The 19,523-nt window shown below is 34.7% G+C and overlaps 1 protein-coding gene across 6 annotated transcripts in view; it reads left to right on the forward strand.

Moving 5' to 3' along the window:
- Positions 1-19,290, forward strand: part of LOC107581451 (tensin-3-like) — a 62,223-nt gene extending 42,933 nt beyond the window's left edge. For 4 of the 6 annotated variants that reach the window (XM_016267008.1, XM_016267009.1, XM_016267013.1 and 1 more), the window contains 12 exons: positions 9,195-9,351; positions 10,523-10,875; positions 10,959-11,045; positions 12,378-12,509; positions 14,088-14,162; positions 15,870-15,965; positions 17,226-17,303; positions 17,382-17,462; positions 17,538-17,706; positions 18,154-18,222; positions 18,424-18,453; positions 18,555-19,290. In XM_016267008.1, coding sequence (XP_016122494.1) covers positions 9,195-9,351; positions 10,523-10,875; positions 10,959-11,045; positions 12,378-12,509; positions 14,088-14,162; positions 15,870-15,965; positions 17,226-17,303; positions 17,382-17,462; positions 17,538-17,706; positions 18,154-18,222; positions 18,424-18,453; positions 18,555-18,699 — 1,472 coding nt within the window. In that variant the 3' untranslated portion in view covers positions 18,700-19,290. Of the gene's footprint in view, positions 1-9,194; positions 9,352-10,522; positions 10,876-10,958; positions 11,046-12,377; positions 12,510-14,087; positions 14,163-15,869; positions 15,966-17,225; positions 17,304-17,381; positions 17,463-17,537; positions 17,707-18,153; positions 18,223-18,423; positions 18,454-18,554 lie in introns of those variants that run through there. The other 2 variants (XM_016267011.1, XM_016267012.1) reach the window with 2 other exon arrangements.
- Positions 19,291-19,523: the final 233 nt, after the last annotated feature.

The following is a 19,523-nucleotide window of genomic DNA, read 5'->3' on the forward strand; positions in this document are numbered from 1 at the left end:
TCTCTTCTCTTCTCTTCTCTTCTCTTCTCTTCTCTTCTCTTCTCTTCTCTTCTCTTCTCTTCTCTTCTCTTCTCTTCTCTTCTCTTCTCTTCTCTTCTCTTTTAGTAGAGCGCAAATCATTAATCAGTATGTCAGTCTTGTTTTCCAGTAAAAACATGTAAACATCCTCTGTACCTAAATGGACAATTTCGTATGACATGAAGACTTGTTTTCGAGAAAGTATCCTTGATGTGCATTTCTCTTGTTTTAAGCATACATTAAATTTAATTACATTTATGTTTAACATAAATAAAACAAAAACCGTCAATACCCAGCACCTGGGTAAAAATAATAAAAAATGTCCCAATGAACCAGCATTTGGGGTTAAAAAATATAACCCATATGAGTGTAGGTCATTTTTTGGTTTATTTCTGCCACATTAAAAAAAAAAAAAAAAGAAATAGCTATTTTTTTTATCTCAGATTTCTGAGTTTATATCTCACAATTTAGACTTTTTCTCAGATTGGAAGTTTATATATTGCAATTGTGAGTTTCTAAACTCGCAATTCTGAGTTTTTTCTCCACATTTTGAATTAGCATCTCACAATAGATAATTTTTTTTTTATTTGCATTTTTTTGGTTTTTTTTTTCCCATTTTTAAAAAAAAAAAAAAAAAGTAATAGCTACTGTATTTTTTTTTATCTCAGATTTCTGAGTTTATATCTCACAATTTAGACTTTTTCTCAGATTGGAAGTTTATATATTGCAATTGTGAGTTTCTAAACTCGCAATTCTGAGTTTTTTCTCCACATTTTGAATTAACATCTCACAATAGATTATTTTTTTTTTAATTTGCATATGCATTCAGTCATTTAAAAAAAACTGAGACAAAGAATTCCATATAAACTCACTTTTTATTTTTATTTTTTTCGAAATGTTGTGAAAATAAGCTTACCTATCAAAGTACATTGATATTTGGACAAGTTTTATTTTTTATTTTATTTTATATTCAATTTTTTTATTATTTGATATTATTTATACGTTCTATACATATTTATTACATTCTTTGAAATTAAGTCTTGTACAATTTCTTATACAGTTGTAAGTTACTTTTAAAAATGAACTTTATCTTGTTTTGAGGATGTTTAGATTTTTATTAACAAGGTAACAAGACATAAATACTGATTAAAAATATGTTTTATGGTGTAATGTGTTCACAAGTACATGCTTGATTTGCTGAGATGGCAAAAAGGCCAGGGTCTGTAGTTTGGAGAGGACGTTTACATATATATGTGATGTGATGTGTGTGTGTATGTGGTGGGCTCTTTTGGTTTGTTTATATGTGAATGTTTCCTGTTTCAGCACTTTGTCTGTAGATCTGAATGAGTTATTTGCATTGCCAGAACTTCACTGATAAAGACAAACACATCAGTGTGTTTGTGCTTAAACTGCCCTATATTTTGTTGGTCCTGTCAGTGTTTGGCATTCCTCATGTGCTTTCTCACACACTCAGCAGATCACTACTTCATCAGTGGGGTGTTTTGTGGAAAATATCTTGCTTTCACTCTTTTCTAAAGCTCATTTACACTTGATTTGTCCCGTAAGTCACCTCAGATTGGTGATTTAGGCTTTGGCACTTTCTCATCTGGCCAGGCAGATTTATCAAGCAACCATGGGAGGTACTAAAACAAAAAGAGATGGATGCTCTTGTTGTGAGTGGATGTGTGAGCTCTCTGATGGAGGTGGAGTGGAGACAGTGGACACTATTCTACTCTCTGTCTCTGGACAAAAGACAGTTTTGTTTGGGCCTGTGTCCAAATGAATGTGGATGGGGAAAGAATGTGTTATGTAATCGTAGTATGAATCTCGGGTCAGTTTGAGCTGAAATTCCATCTGATTGGAGTTTAAGGTTGAACAACACGCATCCAAATTATCCAAAACAAGCAATTTGGTTTGTTTATTACTGTTCTTTTGCCAGGGTAGGACTCACTTTGACGAAAAATAAGAACAAGGGCAACATTGATTGGAGCAACAAAACACTGAATAAACCGTATAGCATATTTAGTAAATGGTGCTTAGATTACAAAAATATAAATGTGTACAAAGGAAAGTGAATTCTGCTCTACATGCATAGAAAATACTGCAAAACTTAATAAGAGCCTTTTCAGTTATAAATGAGAACTAAAAGCAACATATGTGAATACATATAATATTTGTTAATTCTGTCAATTGTCAATTCTATATATATATATATATATATATATATATATACAGTATATATATACTTAAACTATTTAAAAGTAAAAAAAGCTAAAATGTTGAGAGAAATTATCCAGTAATAGCATCTAAATTTTAACACATTGACTACATAATTGAATTTAAAAATAGTCCAGTATCTAAAATGTAAAAGTTTATACAAATAATTACACTAATAAAATAATAACATTTTAAAATAATAAACATCTAATATTAAATGTTTTCCCTGAAATAATTACATTATAAATTAATAAACGTAAAACAATTACAGATAATAAAGTGCCTAATATTAAATACTTATTATTAAATGAATGAAATGCCTTTAATAAATGAATAATGCATTTAATTGTGTATTAAATTCATTTTAATAAATTAATAAGTGACTTAAATAAGTAATTTTTTACTGACTTAAAAAATACAAATCTAACAACAAATGTGTTTTGCCGAAATGATTCGATTATAAAGATATCAAAATATTTAAAAATAAACATATATATATATATTAGGGCTGGGCGATATAGCCAAGCAAATTAGTCCCGCCTCCATCAGTGTTGCCAATTTGGGGATTTTGTCACCAAATGTAGCTACTTTCTCATTGTGGCTGCGACTTTTTTTTAATTTTTTGCGACAAGGAGCTATTTTAGCTATATTTAAATAAAACGCGATTTTTTGGAGATTTTTTTTATTTTTTACTTGGCCACACCCTGCCGTAGGCCGTGACCTCTCACGTTTGCTCTCAATTTTGCCAGTAGGTGCGTTCGACTTGAAGCACGGCTACAGGCGGCAGTCAACGAGAGTAGCCGCTTGCAGTCGGGGGCGGAGTTGAAAACGGAGCCGTCAAGCTGGACACTTTCTGCTCCCGTTAGTGATGCTCAGGCGGTGTAGGAGTACTCTATCACAGATGAAGTGAATTAAATGCAATATTTGTCAGATATACAGACGTTTCAGAAACGTTTTCATGATATCTACTGATTATATACTGCTTAATACAACGCCATCTGTTCAAGAATAAAGTTCAACGCAAATATATACTAGATATAGCAAAAGAATTATCAACGATATAATATTTCATATCGTTCGGTTTAGATAATAATTTACAATTTTATAACTTTTTAAAACGGAGCAATATAATTTTTTTTTTATTTAACCTCTATATTTTTTTAACAATCAAACACAAAATAAAAATTAAACAAACATCTAATTTCTAATGTTTTATATGCAGATTAAATAGGTTTTAAGGAAACTTTTGTCTTGTTTCCTGAGGCCACAGGAGAGTGCAATGAGCAAAATAATGCTCATTTAAATTGTCAACATAAGAAAATAACTGTCTATAAAAAAAAACTTGCATTACGTCTAAATTAAAGTCCCCCGTATGGTCAATTCCATTAAAACTTATCTTTGATCATCAAAATTACATATTTAAATGTTTTTTCTTGTGAAAATAATTTTCTCATGCCTGAATTGAAAAGGTTAGAATAAACCCGAAACACACGTGAAAGTTGTTATACGGTGAATCTGGCCAATCGTGAAATGGCTGTGCCATTTCAACGCTCCTGCAACCGCTCTGGAGAAACTGCGCCGGCTGAGTCAGCATTTGACAAGCATTTCCTAATTTCACTTCAGAATTTTTTGTTATACTTAATCTTTTGTTATATTTTTTTATACTGTCATAATTTGTAAAGTGTATATATATATTTACTTTCTTTTACATTTACCAAATTTACCTGTATTTACTTTGTTTTCATATTTGGCGACTTTTTGTGAAAAATTTAGACTTTTGAGGGTGGTTCTAGCGATTTTCTGAGGGAGGGGTTTGGCAACACTGGCCTCCACTCAGTCACACCAGCCAGCGCCTCCTGATCCACTGAACTGTAGTAGCCGCAAAACAGTGGCATACACGGATAATGACAGATAAAACTATGTTTTTACTAGCGGACAACTACAGTGAATACTGTAACATTCATTAAAGTTACTTACTTGACGATGTTGTGTCCTAAAATGCCTTGAAGACTCGAATGCAGCCGTTTGTGATTGTTAATTCGCGCCCGCGAGCATACAAATGTGAAGTGCAGACGCAGCTGCAGGAGAGGTGCGTCTGACTACAGGCTACTTTTACACTGTTGCCGTGGGTTATAATGCAAGTTAGTGGTTCTAAATTCATATTTAACCACAGCTTCATGGGTTTTTTGCTCTGATTTATTTTTGGTTTTGTGCTGGTATTGGTATATTTTGCACGCTAGTGATAGGAATCGATCCCTTAACATGATTGGTTATTGGTTTGTGACGTAGCAAACCGAGGTCTGTTTCAAACTGCATTTCTGGGTCAGCCTTTGGGGAAACTACACTTTTAAGGAGAAAATACTCAGCAACGGTGTTGATTAATAGATTGGCACATGGTTTGTCTAAAAGAATATTAAAAACACCACATAGACAAATAAACAACATAAAAAACTTGATTTGTGCATCTCTAATTATTGCCGACATCAGAAATGGATATTATTTAATATATGCTTTTTTTACATTTTAGCAATTTAAGAATATTAAAAAAGGATTTTTTACATGGCACCCCTGCTCTCAACAGACGCACCCTGGTTGGGAAACACTGGGCTAGACTAACAAAACATTAAAATGCAACGTCACTTACATCATCATCACCGCATCTCTGCAAAAATGTCAACAATTCTGTGTTTTTCTGTCAATATGGGGTGCTGTGTGTACATTAATGAGGAAAAAAAATTTACTTAAATGATTTTAGCAAATGGCTGCAATATAACAAAGAGTGAAAAATGTAAGGGGGTCTGAATACTTTCCGTACCCACTGTATATATATATATATATAAATTATTCACATAACATTTAACCTAAATTTATGTTGCTGGAAAAGAAAATGTTAATTTCATGCCCAAAGAATATTATTGTCAAATAAGATGATTACGGTATGTTCACTTTCATGTTCCTGGTATGTTAGTATTCTTGTCACGTTTATTTCTGTTTCTTTAAATCACAAATGAATGGCTGGTTTGTTAGTTCAGTCCATTAGCTGTTTGACTGATTACGTGTGTTGAGTGTGTATATTGCCTTATAAAGACCAAAAACAGGTTCCATAGCTATTTTAGTGTGCTGAATACCTACGCAATGAAAAAGTGTTATTTTTGGTATGTGTGTTTTGTCGCTGAAAGGATAAGTGGAGAGGTTGTGTAGAACGTCTAGCGGATGAGTCTTTAATACAGAAAAGAAGTTGTGTGTATTTGGTCATGAATGAAGCTGACGTTTGAGAGGAAGCCCAGGTGTCAGATATATAACTCAAACTAGAGCTAAATCTTATTGCAGACATATTTTAGATCATGTATCATAGCATTGGAGTAATGCCTTTGACTGGAAATTATTTAATTCTCCTGTGTTGAATCCCCCCCCGTTTGATCACAACAACTGGACATTTTTCAGCTTGGCTCTCTGCGTGCATTCCTCCTTTGAATGGCGAGTTTGTTAAGTCTGTAAAACTGAAGTCGTCCTTTGTCTCGCTGGCATGCGGGAGATTTAATCCTGAAAGACCTGGTCTGAGCAGACATGCACACAAACACGCTTACACACACTTTTATCGTCCTTCTCTTTCATTTGCCAGCCAAATTCAAACTCTGTAAGATGTTGATGACATGCAAATATTGATCACGGTTATACTGTATTTTCTGCATAATATACTACATAACTTAAGACTACAAGGAATATTAGTACTTTTGTTTTTTGTTAATATTTTCAATTACTACAACTTTTTTCTTTTTTTCTTTTTTTAAGTACAAAACGTTTTTATTGTTTTAGTTAATGATGATAACCCTGGTACATTTTTTAAATTAATTTGTTAAATTTCATAACTATTTAAGTCAACTGCAAAAAAAGCTAAAAGTTATTTAAAATAGTGGAAAAACGTAAAAGAAATTACAATAATAATAAAAATAACAAAAACTTTAAAAATAACTTTTTTAAAAAATAACAACAACAACAAAAATATATATATATATCTATTAAAGTAAACTTTTGTAATGGTTTTAGTTAATGATAATGATTTAAGTGAACTGCAGTTATTATTGAGTTTAAAATTGTGGAAAAACCTAAAAGAAATAATGACCAGTTTATAGCATCTAGCATTAAACACCTTCCTTAGATAGCTGAATTAAAACGATATTAAAAATGATTTTGCATCTAATATTAAATACTTTCCCTTAAATATTACACAAAAAAGACTGGAAAAAAATTACAAAAATAAAAAGCATTTACTATTAAATATTTTGCCCTTAAATAATTGCATTAAAAATAGTAACACTTAAGAAAATATATAAAAAATAATACAACATTTTATATTAAATTAGACACTTTCTTTGAGAGGCATGTGAGGCCATATGTTTTGTGACATTTTGTACCTTCTCCTTTTCAGCAAAAAGTTGGTCTCCAACTTGGGTTTTGAAAGGTTGTGTAGCCAGAAGCATCTGCATTCATATTTTGCTGTGTTTGATACATAAAGTGTAAGTTTCAAAGCAGAACTGTAGCATCTGATGTCTTCAGTTCAGTGCTGCTTCATTTTTGGCATGTAATAAATTTATTGTTAGACCCTCAGACCTCTTTCTTCTGTCTTGAATGGTCATCCAGATCTTCTTTTCTCTCTGAAGGGTCGGTATAGTTCAACAGATCGTTGACCTCTTGGCTGCAATCCTCATGTGACCCTAACATCTGTTGATGCCGTTGGTTTCAGGAGAATTATGTTTGGATGCCTTTCTGCTTCATTTGAATCGATGTATTGACTTAAATGAACTTCAATGCAAGTCCAGGCTAGTGTATGCTGTTTTTTTTGCTGATTTAGCTGGTGGATCAGTGAAGTTGTGTTTTTCAGTAGCAGTGTGAGGCTGGTGGACCAGCGTGGGTCTTTCAGAAGAAGCTGATTGAAAAAGGAAGCCTTGCTGGTTAAGCTAATTAAGAAGCCTGGTGGGACACCAGCAAACCAGCATCCCATGCTGCTGACCACCTGCATCCAAATCACAACATGTGCTGGTGAGCAGCTGATCAGAGAGAAGCAGACCAGAGTAATCTCTGGGAAGCAGTTTTGGGATTCCTGTGTCTTGGGAATGAGTTTCAGGGTTTTTTGGGTGGGTCACAAGATCTATTTTTGGGAACACTTTAGACTCTTCTGCCTCCAGATGTTGTTTGTGTGTTTATGCTTTTATGTATTACATTTTCAAAGACAACATCTCCTTGACAACCTCTCACATGATGTGGTTAGGGGTGAAGTAGAAGCTACTATCATGCTATGATATATGTTTGATTAGTAAATGTCTTCTGAAGGAAAAGATTCATGGGGAATCCAGCATTAAGGTGTGTAGCTAATTGCATTTTCTGTAATTATGGAATGTATGGTTACTTGGGACTGTTGGTTAAATTTGCAATACTCGAAACATCAGCCTTGTTTCTCTCTTGGAGTTATACGACTTAAAATTACAAACATGTGAGTCCCTTTCATCATGAGGGACAAATTTGCCTCAAGGGCCAAGAAGTTTGAATCAATAATTTAGTTTTTTGTCCCTACAGTTGTTAGACAAACGATTTTCATCTCATGAACTGCTCATCTAATTGATCTACTATTTTTTTAGATTGCTTTATGAGTTTACAAAATTTGTTGAGATTAAACATGTATCTTTTTAAATTTTATTATTAAATTATTATTATTAATTGATTTTAATTTTTTTGCATGCATGCAGATTTTTTTTTTGTCTGAATGCCCAGTTTACAGAATTGTATTGGCCCATGCGCACACATAAAAAGTTAGAAATTATAAATAATAAATTGTAGGTTTTTAATTTTCAAAAGGGTACAAAATCTTACTGCTACATTGTAATTACATCATAGCTGAAAAATTCATAAATATATATTTTTACTGGAGAGATATTTTTGAAAATTATATTTGAAGATAATTTTAATAGATGTTTTAATTAATCTAAAAATCTAATTTTAAGACTGTCCAGTAAATAATAACTTGTAATAGCAAATAGTAAACTTGTTTGTTTGTTTGTCTTGCCAGGATATATCATTAATGTTTTTTTGCAAAAAATAAATAAATATATATATATATCTTTTTTTATTGTTTGTTTTGTTTCGTTTGATTTAAAAAATAGTAATAATAATACTAAAATATAATGAAAACTGTAATGTAATGCCATGATAGCTGAAAATATACACTTTTACTGGAAAAAAGGATCCAGGGAATTGCATAAATTCACATTTCTAATTGATTTTTTAAAGACTATCAATTTCATTAAAACAGTTATTATTATAAGAAGATGACTGTGTTTGTTGTGGTTTATTTTGAACGTATGCGTGCAGAATATAGAAATTGTTCTGGGAGCAATGGGTAAGAAATATGAATGGACAGGTATTAGTGGCAATATTTGAGCGTCAACTACTAGATATTTCAACTTCTTTTTTACAGTCGCTTCATTATGCTTCCTCTAAATGCTGCTTAAAGCTATAGATTTTTGTTCTCACATTTAATTGCAGGCAAGTTTTCAAAGGTCATAGAGGATAGACCACAACATTAATTTGATTATATCCAGCCAGTTTCCAGACAGGGAAGGAGGGAGGGAGTGAGAGACAAACAGAGAGACATTCCTCCAGGGTCCCTCCCCTGTGGTTTGTTATGTGCACAAGCTGAAGAATGCGTGTGTATGGGCTCCTGCCAAACCCACAAGCCCAACTCTCTTACAATGGTCTATCCAATAATACCACTTGATTTATTACCTGGATTTGGCAACTAGTAGCAGGTTGCACAGCGCAGGTCTTCAAATATTATGTGGGCGGTTAATAAGACATTGCTCATGCTGAATGGAATCTTCCAGAGAAATTTGTTGAAGATGTGTGTGTGTGTGTGTGTGTGTGTGTTCAGGTCTTAAAAAATCCTGTTGTGTATTTCCTTTCAGAGTCACGAGGATACATGGACAGCATGACACATACATCTATGTCATCCGACGGAGAGCTCTTCCACTCTGATGTCACAGGAAGTCCCGCCTCCTGTCAGAGGATGTTTGGATCTATGCACTCTATGTCCACCCCCAGCCCATTGGTCAACACAGACAGGTACTATCTGTCAATCATAATAGTGTTGCTCAATATATTGGTACCATATCTATCAGTCAATATTGCTTTTTCCCAATTTCACATTTAGATTACATTTGCCGTCATTAAACACTCATTAAATCTTTTAAAATACATGTTTAATTTAATAATGCTGTGATATGTAATCTTTAGCAAATATTAAAATAAACATCCACTGTTTCATAAATATTCGTACATTATAATATTGTGATGCCTAAATCCACTTGCAGTATTTAAAATGACTGATTTTATTTTTTAAGTTATATATTTTCAAAAAACTGTGTGTGTGTGTGTGTGTGCAAATTTTATATATATATATATTTGTGCACAATATTTTTTCATAAGGTTTTTTTTTTCTTCAAAAAAAAACAAACTTAATTTTATTCATTAGGGACACACTGAATTGATCAAAAGTGACATTTATAATGTTATTTAAAAAATCTATTTCAAATAAATGCTATTAGTTTGAAGTTTCTATTCATCACAGAATCTTGAAAAGAATCACAGTTTCCACAAAAATATTAAGCACCACAACTGTTTTCAACACTGATAATGATTAAACAAAGATTCTCGAGCACCAAATCAATATATTAGGATGATTTCCGAAGGATCACGTGACATTGAAGACTGGAATTATGGCTGCTGAAAATTTAGATTTGCCTCACATGAAAAAAATTTCATTTTTAAATATTTTCAAATAGAAATTGGTTCTTTAAATTGTAATAATATTTCACAATATTATATTAGTATTTTTGATCAAATAAATGCAGCCTTTGTGAGCATAAGATACTTCTTTAAAAATATATAATAATAATAATAAATAAATAAATTGGATATAAATTTATATTTACATTTTTTTATAATCTTAAATTTTTATTTAATACATTATAATAATTACATATAATATATAGCAATCATTTTTGACTAGTTCATAGTATCGGACAAAATTGTTTTATTACTGCATTCCTAGAGGTCAATCAAAACCTCTCTCATCCAATTGAAGTAAATCCTGGCTTTTCAATAACAACAGGCTACTTGTGTGGTCTGTTGTGTATCTAGTCTATATTTAACAATGTATAAACACATGGTGGGGTGTGTTTGTCTATGCACAGGATATGTAGGATAACTGTGCTGTTTTCTATTCTCCATGCAGTCCCACCCCAGCTCATTCCTGGTTAGAGGGTGGATCCAGCACCCCCTTGAGTCACTACACCCCTCAGGCCTCTCCACCCCTCACCCTCTTGGCCCCCAACTCCCACAGCTCCCCTCGCGGAGCCCCCCGCGGCTTGTCCTCCTCTCTGGATGTCGGGGGACTGGAAAGCAGCCTGCTGGAGGCGGTGGAGGGTCTCGAGGCTCTCGGTCTGGATGTGGCTCAGCCTCCCTTTCTGCCCCTGAAGAGACGAGGGACTGAACGCTCGGAGACCATGTTCCCGCTCAGCAGGAGTGCAGTCAGCACGTCCTATGCCAGTCACAACACCTCACCTACCAGATCTACACCAAGTCCAGGTTTGTAGTGTGTCTGTCTGTAAGCGCACACACACAGGCATATTAAGACGTCACATATATTGTGATATTATTCTTCTTTGCAGATTTTATGGCCAGTAAACCAGAAAATGTGAAGTTCGTTCAAGATACGTCAAAGTTTTGGTACAAGCCAGACATCTCGAGAGAGCAAGGTAACAATATTAGATCCTCAGTAGGCCTAAGCTGAATTCGGAGTCATGTTAAAGGTATTGTTCACCCAAAAATGAAAATGTTGTGATCATTTCCTCACCCTCCAAACCATGTTCCAAACCTGTATACGTTTCTTTCTTATGTTGAACACAAAAGATATTTTGAAGAAATATAGTTTTTGGTCCCCATTGACTTCCATAGTAGGGAAAGAAATACTATGGAAGTCAAAGGGGAGCATCAACTTTGATTACCAACATTCTTTAAAATATCTTCTTTTATATTCAGCATAAGAAAGAGACTCATACAGGGTTGGAATGACACGAGGATGAGTAAATGATGACAAAATTTTCATTTTTGGGTAAACTATCCCTTTAAATGTCTATGGCTGTGAGGGATATACATTATCACTCAAAAGTTTGGGGTCGGTAATAATTTTTTTTGATAGAAGTCTGCACAGTAAAACGGTAATATTGTGGAAAAAATTTAAGAATTTAAAATACATTTCTATTTTAAATATGTTTTTTTAAATGTAATTTATTCATGTGCTGGCAAAGCTGTATTTTCTGCAGCAATTACTCCAGTCTTCAGTGTCACATGATCCTTCAGAAATCATTCTAATATGCTGATTTGCTGCTCAAGAAATATTTATTATGATTATCAATGTTAAAATCAGTTTTGATTAATATTTTTGTGGAAACTGTGGTTCTTTTTTTCCAGAACTCCAAGCATTTATTGAAATAGAAATATTTTGTCACATTATAAAAGTCTACGCTGTCACTTTTGATCAATTTAATGTGTTTTTGTTGAATGAATGAATGAATTTCTTTTAAAAAAAGTTACTTCTGTCTCTCACAGCCTTGTTTTCACTTAAAAATTTTTTTTAAAGCAGACTGAAAGAAGTTCAGTTGTTTTCAATCATTTTAAGCCCTGGAAATTCTTTTTAAACTTATTTTACTGAATCATTTTGTTCAGATTTATATTAAGCAGCTTTATATTAACCAGTTTATTTGCCTCCTTGTCAGCATCTGTGCCAATGCTGCATTTTACATCTTTTTGGTGCAGCATTCAAAATAATATTATTGATTTTGGATCAATAATATATATATATATATATATTATTCTTGTTGTCACTGTGGCTTCTGTGAAAGAAATAGTGTTTTCTGTTTAATGGTGGTTTGTAATGTAAATTGATTAACTGATTGTTCTCAAAGTAGCTTCCATTACTCCATCTTTGTCTATCTCGGCTAAGGTTTATAAGCATTACTTCCTCTTTGCTTCTTTAATTAAGATGACGGCAGAATGCATCAGTATATTTTTTATTTTATTTGTTGTAGCTATTGCCATTCTCAAGGATAAAGAGCCGGGCTCCTTCATCATCAGAGACAGTCACTCATTCAGAGGAGCTTACGGACTGGCTATGAAGGTGGCCACGGCCCCACCCTCTGTTCTACAGCAAAGCAGAAAAAGTAAGAGAACGTTACATACACATGACTTTTGATAACAACTCTCACATTTACACTCACTCGAGCTGAACAATGAAGCAATGCCCATAAACTGTACAAGTTTTGAGAACATATTTCATGTTTTGAAAAGTGCTTTGTGTGGTAAATATCCAACCACGGTTCCCGATTTAAGACCAGTGGTTTGTAATGGCCAGCACTTTGTCTGCATAAAAGGGGAAAATATGAACTGTCCATAGAGTCTGAATATACAGGGCAATTCCTTGAATGAACTGCTGTGAAATATTTGAAGTGAAGTGAAGTGACGTGACATGTGGCCAAGTATGGTTACCCATACTAGGAATTAGTGCTCTGCATTTAACCCATCCTAAGTGCACACACACAGCAGTGAACACACACACACCATGAACACACACCCGGAGCAGTGGGCAGCCATTTTTATGCTGCGGCGCCCGGGAAGCAGTTGGGGGTTCGGTGCCTTGCTCAAGGGCACCTCAGTCGTGGTATTGAAGGTGGGAGAGAGCGCTGTACATTCATTCCCCCCACCTACAATCCCTGCCAGACTGTAACCTTTGGGTTACGAGTCCGACTCTCTAACCATTAAGCCACGACTTCCCCAATGATGGACTTTAAGACCCTGGAGAGCAGGACGTCCCAACACTATTGTGTGAGAAACAGCTGAATGAGTGTGTGAACAGCTGGAGCGTTCATGTCCAGAGCCCCTCAGTAAACATGGTGTGTCTCTCAATCAGAGGAAGGAAGGGAGGCACACACACACACACACACACACACACACTGTCCATCTCCTTCTGATTCACAATTCTAGGTGGCTCCTTAAGTGGGGTTTCACGCCGTTTTAAGCTGTTGTTGTTTTTTTCTGTACCATTGGAAATTAAATTTAGCTTTATCTTTAGAGATAAGAGTTCATTGTATGAAAACATCATCTGAGTCTATTTTCAACATCAGATACGCCTGGTGTTCAGAAACTTGGACCGGCCAGTCAGGCTGAGGTATTAAGGAGGAAGTAGGATGCATACTGTTGTTCCTAAATGCCAGATGAACTAATGATTAGAGTAAAATGCAGGAAAGTCCTTCTGAAGGATCTCAAAGTTAGAAACAATCAGTTGAAATGCTGTTTATAACAGCATCCCTGATCATTTCTGAGCAACTTTTATAGTTTGCACTTTGCATGGCACATTTCAGTGCAGATCGTTTTTGTTTGTTATTGAAGCATTTAAATATGTAATGTACTTACTAAACCCATATGACAGTGCTATTTCTCATTTCACTTATGAAGAGAGCATTTAAAAAGACACAACAACAAAAAAATAGTCAGATTAATTCTAAGGGTCAGTGAGAGGATAGAAAATGCTTCTAAAAATGCTCAATTATGAATGTATTACTAAAAAAAATACAGACATTACAACTGAGCTTTAAATAATTAAACAAATAAAAATAATATGGTAGAATTCTTGAGGAGAAATAACTATAATGAAATGAGACTATTTTCAGTGAGACAACCATGGTGTTTAACTATAAAGTTGCTTTGTGCAGACCATTTAAGTCTCTAACTTTTGCTTGCAGACGTTGATATCTTAGGAAATCCAAGCACAGTTGAAGACAATGTTGAGATCTCTTCTGAAACCATAGGAGCCACAAGTGAGATTATCGAATTTTCAGGAGAAAAAATCTGAGCTGGGTTTTTGCTCTTAATCACAATTCTGTTCAGGAGAAACAATCAAGCTTGATTTTGTTCATGATTTTTTTTTTCTTCCTTTGGATTCTATCTTCTATATATACAGTGCCTTGCGAATGTATTCATGCCCCTTAATTTTTTTTACATTTTGTTTTGTTGCTGCCTTATGTTAAACTGCTTTAAATTCGTTTTTTTCCTCAACAGTCTACGCTCCATACACCACAATTGTCAAGCAAAAAAACAGGTTTTTAACATCTTTGCAAATTAAAAAAAATAATAATAATTAAATGATTCCATTGCATAAGTATTCATACCCTTATATGGGACAGTTGAAATTTAGCTCAGGAGCATTCATTTTGCTTGTAGATATTACTATACTTCAAGTGAAGTTAACCTGTGGCAAATTCAATTGAATGGGTATGATTTGGAAAGGCACACGTCTTAATTAAAGGTCTAACAGCTGATAATGCATATCAGAGCAAAAACCAAGCCCTGAGGTCAAAATAACTGCCTGTGGAGTTTAGAAACAGGTTTGCGTCAAGCCACACATCTGGGGAAGAGTTCAGAAAAAAAATCTGCTTCATTGAAGGGTCACAGAAGCATGTAGTCTCTGTTACCCTTAATGGAAGAAGTTTGAAACAACCAGGACTCTTCCTAGAGCTGGCCTCCTGGCCAAACTGAGCAATTGATGGAGAAGGGCTTTGGTTAGTGTGGTGACCAAGAACCTGATGGTCACTCTAGTTGAGCTACATGATCATATGTGGAGATAGGAGAAATCTACAGAAGGACAAACATCGCTGCAACACTCCACAAATCCAGTCTTTATGTCGGAGGGGCCAAACTCAATTCTCTCTTCAGTTAAGACACATGAAAACACACTTGGAATTTACAAAAAAACACCTAAAGGACCCTCAGACGGGACTGAGGGACTCGTTAGAGTAGAAGAAACGCACAGTGCTGCAAAATACAGAGATAGCCTTAATGAAAACCCAGTCCAGAGCATTCAGAACCTCAGACTGGACAGAAGGTTCACCTTCCAACAGCACAATGACCCTAAACACACAGCAAGAGTGGCTTATAGACAACTGTGTGAATGTCCTTCAGTGGCCCAGCCAGAGCCTGAGTTTGAACCCAATCAAATATTTCTGGAGAAACCTGAAAATGTGCATCTGCCCCCATCCAACCTGACAGAGCTTGAGAGGTGAACAGGTGAGGTGAAGAATAACAGATAATTGCCAAATGCTGATGAGCAAAGCTTGTCGCATCAAACAAAAAAAAGACTTGAGGCTGTAAATGTGCTTCAGCTAAATATTTAGTTAACTTATATTATTTAGTATACTTATGCAATGTACTTATTTCAGTTTTTTATTCTTAATAAATGTACGAAGTTGTGACAATTCTGTTTTTGCTTTGTGAGTATGGTGTATGGAGTGTAGATTGATGTGGAAAAAAAGTAATTTAAAGAAGTTTATCATAAGGCAGCAACATAACAAAATGTAAAAAAAAAAATGAATATACTTCATTTCGCAAGGCACTGTATATATGTGGGTCTTTTCAAATTTGGTCAACACCTCTACATCCATTTCCTCTTGCTACTACATATGTGTTAGCATTGCTTCTTTGGTAATTAAAAATAATTTTACAAATGAATTTCCTATCTCTGTGCACAGTGGGTGATCTGTCCAATGAGCTTGTGCGGCATTTCCTGATCGAGTGCACACTGAAAGGAGTGCGGTTAAAAGGCTGCCCCAACGAACCTTATTTTGGTAAGTATCTGTTAATGTCTGTGTGGATGTTAATAAAAGACAGAGTGCTGGTTAGAGCTTCATCATTGCATGGTCAGGATCGCCCTCTAGTGGCTGTAGTCAGGAGCATCGTGCAACTGTTCCCCTTTTCGTTTCACTCCCTCTAAAGTTTGGGGTCAGTAACTTTTTATAATACTTTTATTCAACAAGGATGCATTAAATTGATCAAAAGTGACATTTATATTGTTGGAAAAGATTATTTTGAACTTTTCTATCAATCAAAAATAATAAAAAATATAATAATAATAATAATAAGCACAACTGAGTGTGTGTGTGTGTGTGTATATGTATATATATATATATATATATATATATATATATATATATATATATATTTGTTTTTAGCACTAAACCAGTATATTATATCATATTATATGAGTAATGGCTGCTGCAAATTCAAGTGCTGGTTAGAGCTTCATCATTGCATGGTCAGGATCGCCCTCTAGTGGCTGTAGTCAGGAGCATCGTGCAACTGTTCCCCTTTTCGTTTCACTCCCTCTAAAGTTTGGGGTCAGTAACTTTTTATAATACTTTTATTCAACAAGGATGCATTAAATTGATCAAAAGTGACATTTATATTGTTGGAAAAGATTATTTTGAACTTTTCTATCAATCAAAAATAATAAAAAATATAATAATAATAATAATAAGCACAACTGAGTGTGTGTGTGTGTGTATATGTATATATATATATATATATATATATATATATTTGTTTTTAGCACTAAACCAGTATATTATATCATATTATATGAGTAATGGCTGCTGAAAATTCAGAGGTTTTATTGCTGAAATTAATTACATTATAAAATCTATTAAAATTGAGAAAAGTTATTTTGAATTCTAGTAATATTTCACAATATTACAGTTTTTACTGTATTTTAATCAAATAAATCCATCTATAGTGAACATATTTTAATGTTATTGCCGACTCCAGAATTCTGAATGGTAATGTATATATTTTTAAATAAGCAAAATTGCTACAACCATGCATTGTTATTGTTTGGAAAATATGGTAAAACATTCAACTTAAAATATTGTGTTTCCTGTATGTTCAGGAAGTCTCACAAATCTTGTGTAATATAACTTGTGTTTGTTTGTTTGTTTGCTGTTTTTTATTGTATTTGTTATACTTGTATTTTTTTTTTATATATAGTTTTTGCCATGAAAAATAGCCTAAGATGCTGACATGGCATTTAATAAATATTTACTACTATACAGGAAGTCTCACAGCTTTGGTGTGTCAGCATTCAATCACACCCTTGGCTTTACCGTGCAGACTCATCATCCCAAACAGAGGTATGTTATGATATTAGCGTGTGTCTGCGTGAGTTTTATGTTGTTAGTGTTTCTATGCTAACTGAAGACTTCTTTTAGATCCTCTAGAGGAGTTAAATGAATCTTCATCACAGACTTCATCTACAAACTCTGCAGCAGAGCTACTCAAACAGGGAGCAGGTAATGAAATATCTGAACTATATCAGGGATTATTTGATCTCATCCATGTGTTAATGTGTGTGTGTTGGTGCTCAGCGTGTAACGTGTGGTTCCTGGGCAGTGTGGATCTGGAGTCTCTGACAGGAGTTCAGGGTGTTCAGAAGGCCACCACTGTGATTTTCAGTATGGATCCACCACCCACATCCACCGTCGTTCACTTTAAAGTGTCTGCACAGGGAATCACCCTCACGGACAACCAGAGGAAGTGAGTCTCTCTCTTTATGTTTCAAATATTGAGTTATATTTAGATGGGTTTAGGGGGAGTTAGTGATCATGTATTGTCGTCAGTGAAATGGTACATTTATGTTAACAATCTTTTCTGAATAATGTTGTAGTGGAAGTGTTTCTATTTTGAAAGCTAATCTTAGGTAAAGTTGTGTAATGTGTTGTCCCACATCTCAATAATCACCTGTTGTTTTTGTGTATAATTGTTCAAAGGTTTGGGGTCTGTAAAATGTTTTCATGTTTTTAAAAGTGTCTTATGCTCACCAAAGCTACATTTAGTTGATTAAAAACAGTAATGTTATGAAATATTATTCCAATTTAAAATAACTGTACATTTGTACAGTAGTGTAAATTTACACATAGAAACTTTATATATGTATATACATATAATGTTGTCCTGAGTTTTTATATGACTGTGTGTTTCCAGATTGTTCTTCAGGAGACACTATGCTGTCAACACAGTGATATTCTGTGCCCTGGATCCTCAGGACAGGAAGTACGTAACACACACACACACACACACACACACACACACAGTGCCATCTTGTTTTCCTGCTTTCCATTAATCTATAGTCATCTATAGTCTTACATTTTTTACATTTGTAAAGAAAATTTTAGACTTCACAATGTAATTGATTTTTTTGGTGTAAGTGGGTTTTTGTTGGATGTTCTGACTTCTTTCCTGCACTATTCACAGGTGGACACGGGACGGCTGCACAACTGCAAAGTAAGTTTTAATCAGGCAATCTCAGTTCTGAAGTAGTGCCAGTTATGTATTTGAGTGTGTATATTTATTCATAGTTGTGTATGCGTGTGTGTGTAAAACAGGATCTTTGGCTTCATTGCGAGGAAAAGCGGGAGCAGCACCGAGAATGTGTGTCACCTGTTTGCCGAACACGACCCCGAGCAGCCCGCCAGTGCTATTGTCAACTTTGTCTCTAAGGTGATGATCGGCTCTCAGAAGACCAAATAGAAAAATCATAAGCAGAGATTCCTGCTGAACTGCGAAGGGGACAGACTCTACATCCTTAATTTCAAATGTTGACGTGGAAACCGAATTTACAGTTTCGCTACTGTTATGTGACCGCTTTTACTTGCCGATGGTGTAGAGACAGTGAAACGTCAGGATTGGAATGGATGAAACTTATATAAAGATATTTTATGTTGGATTCTCCCCGTTTTTTGGACAAGATACACAGGTAAACTTCGTGGGGGCCAGGAACAAATTTTATAGGTGGGCTGCCCTTTCACAAGGCCCGGGACAACATTCCCAATTGTCCCACCTGATGACGACCCTAAAAAAAATCCATTCCACAGGAAGTCTTTGAAATCTATGCAGCACTGTTGCATCACAGGACACGTCCAGAAGAGGGCACCACACTTCTTCGGCTCATTCTCCCACTGCCATAAACACAGTCTGCTCAAAGCAAACTTAAAAGCCTGAGAGGAAAACAACTTACGGTTATTTTATTGTATATGCCTTTTTTGATACTTTGTTTGCAGTATTTCTGAGGTCCTCGGTTTCGTTTGGAAATAAAAATGATTGAGGTGTAAATGTAGATTAATTTCCATGTTATGATGGGGGCCAGGAACAAATTTTATAGGTGGGCTGCCCTTTCACAAGGCCAATTGTCCCACCTGATGACGACCCTAAAAAAAATCCATTCCACAGGAAGTCTTTGAAATCTATGCAGCACTGTTGCATCACAGGACACGTCCAGAAGAGGGCACCACACTTCTTCGGCTCATTCTCCCACTGCCATAAACACAGTCTGCTCAAAGCAAACTTAAAAGCCT

This window comes from Sinocyclocheilus grahami, unplaced genomic scaffold (assembly GCF_001515645.1).
Source record: "Sinocyclocheilus grahami isolate Dianchi unplaced genomic scaffold, SAMN03320097.WGS_v1.1 scaffold35.1, whole genome shotgun sequence".
Classification (NCBI taxonomy): Eukaryota; Metazoa; Chordata; class Actinopteri; order Cypriniformes; family Cyprinidae; genus Sinocyclocheilus; species Sinocyclocheilus grahami.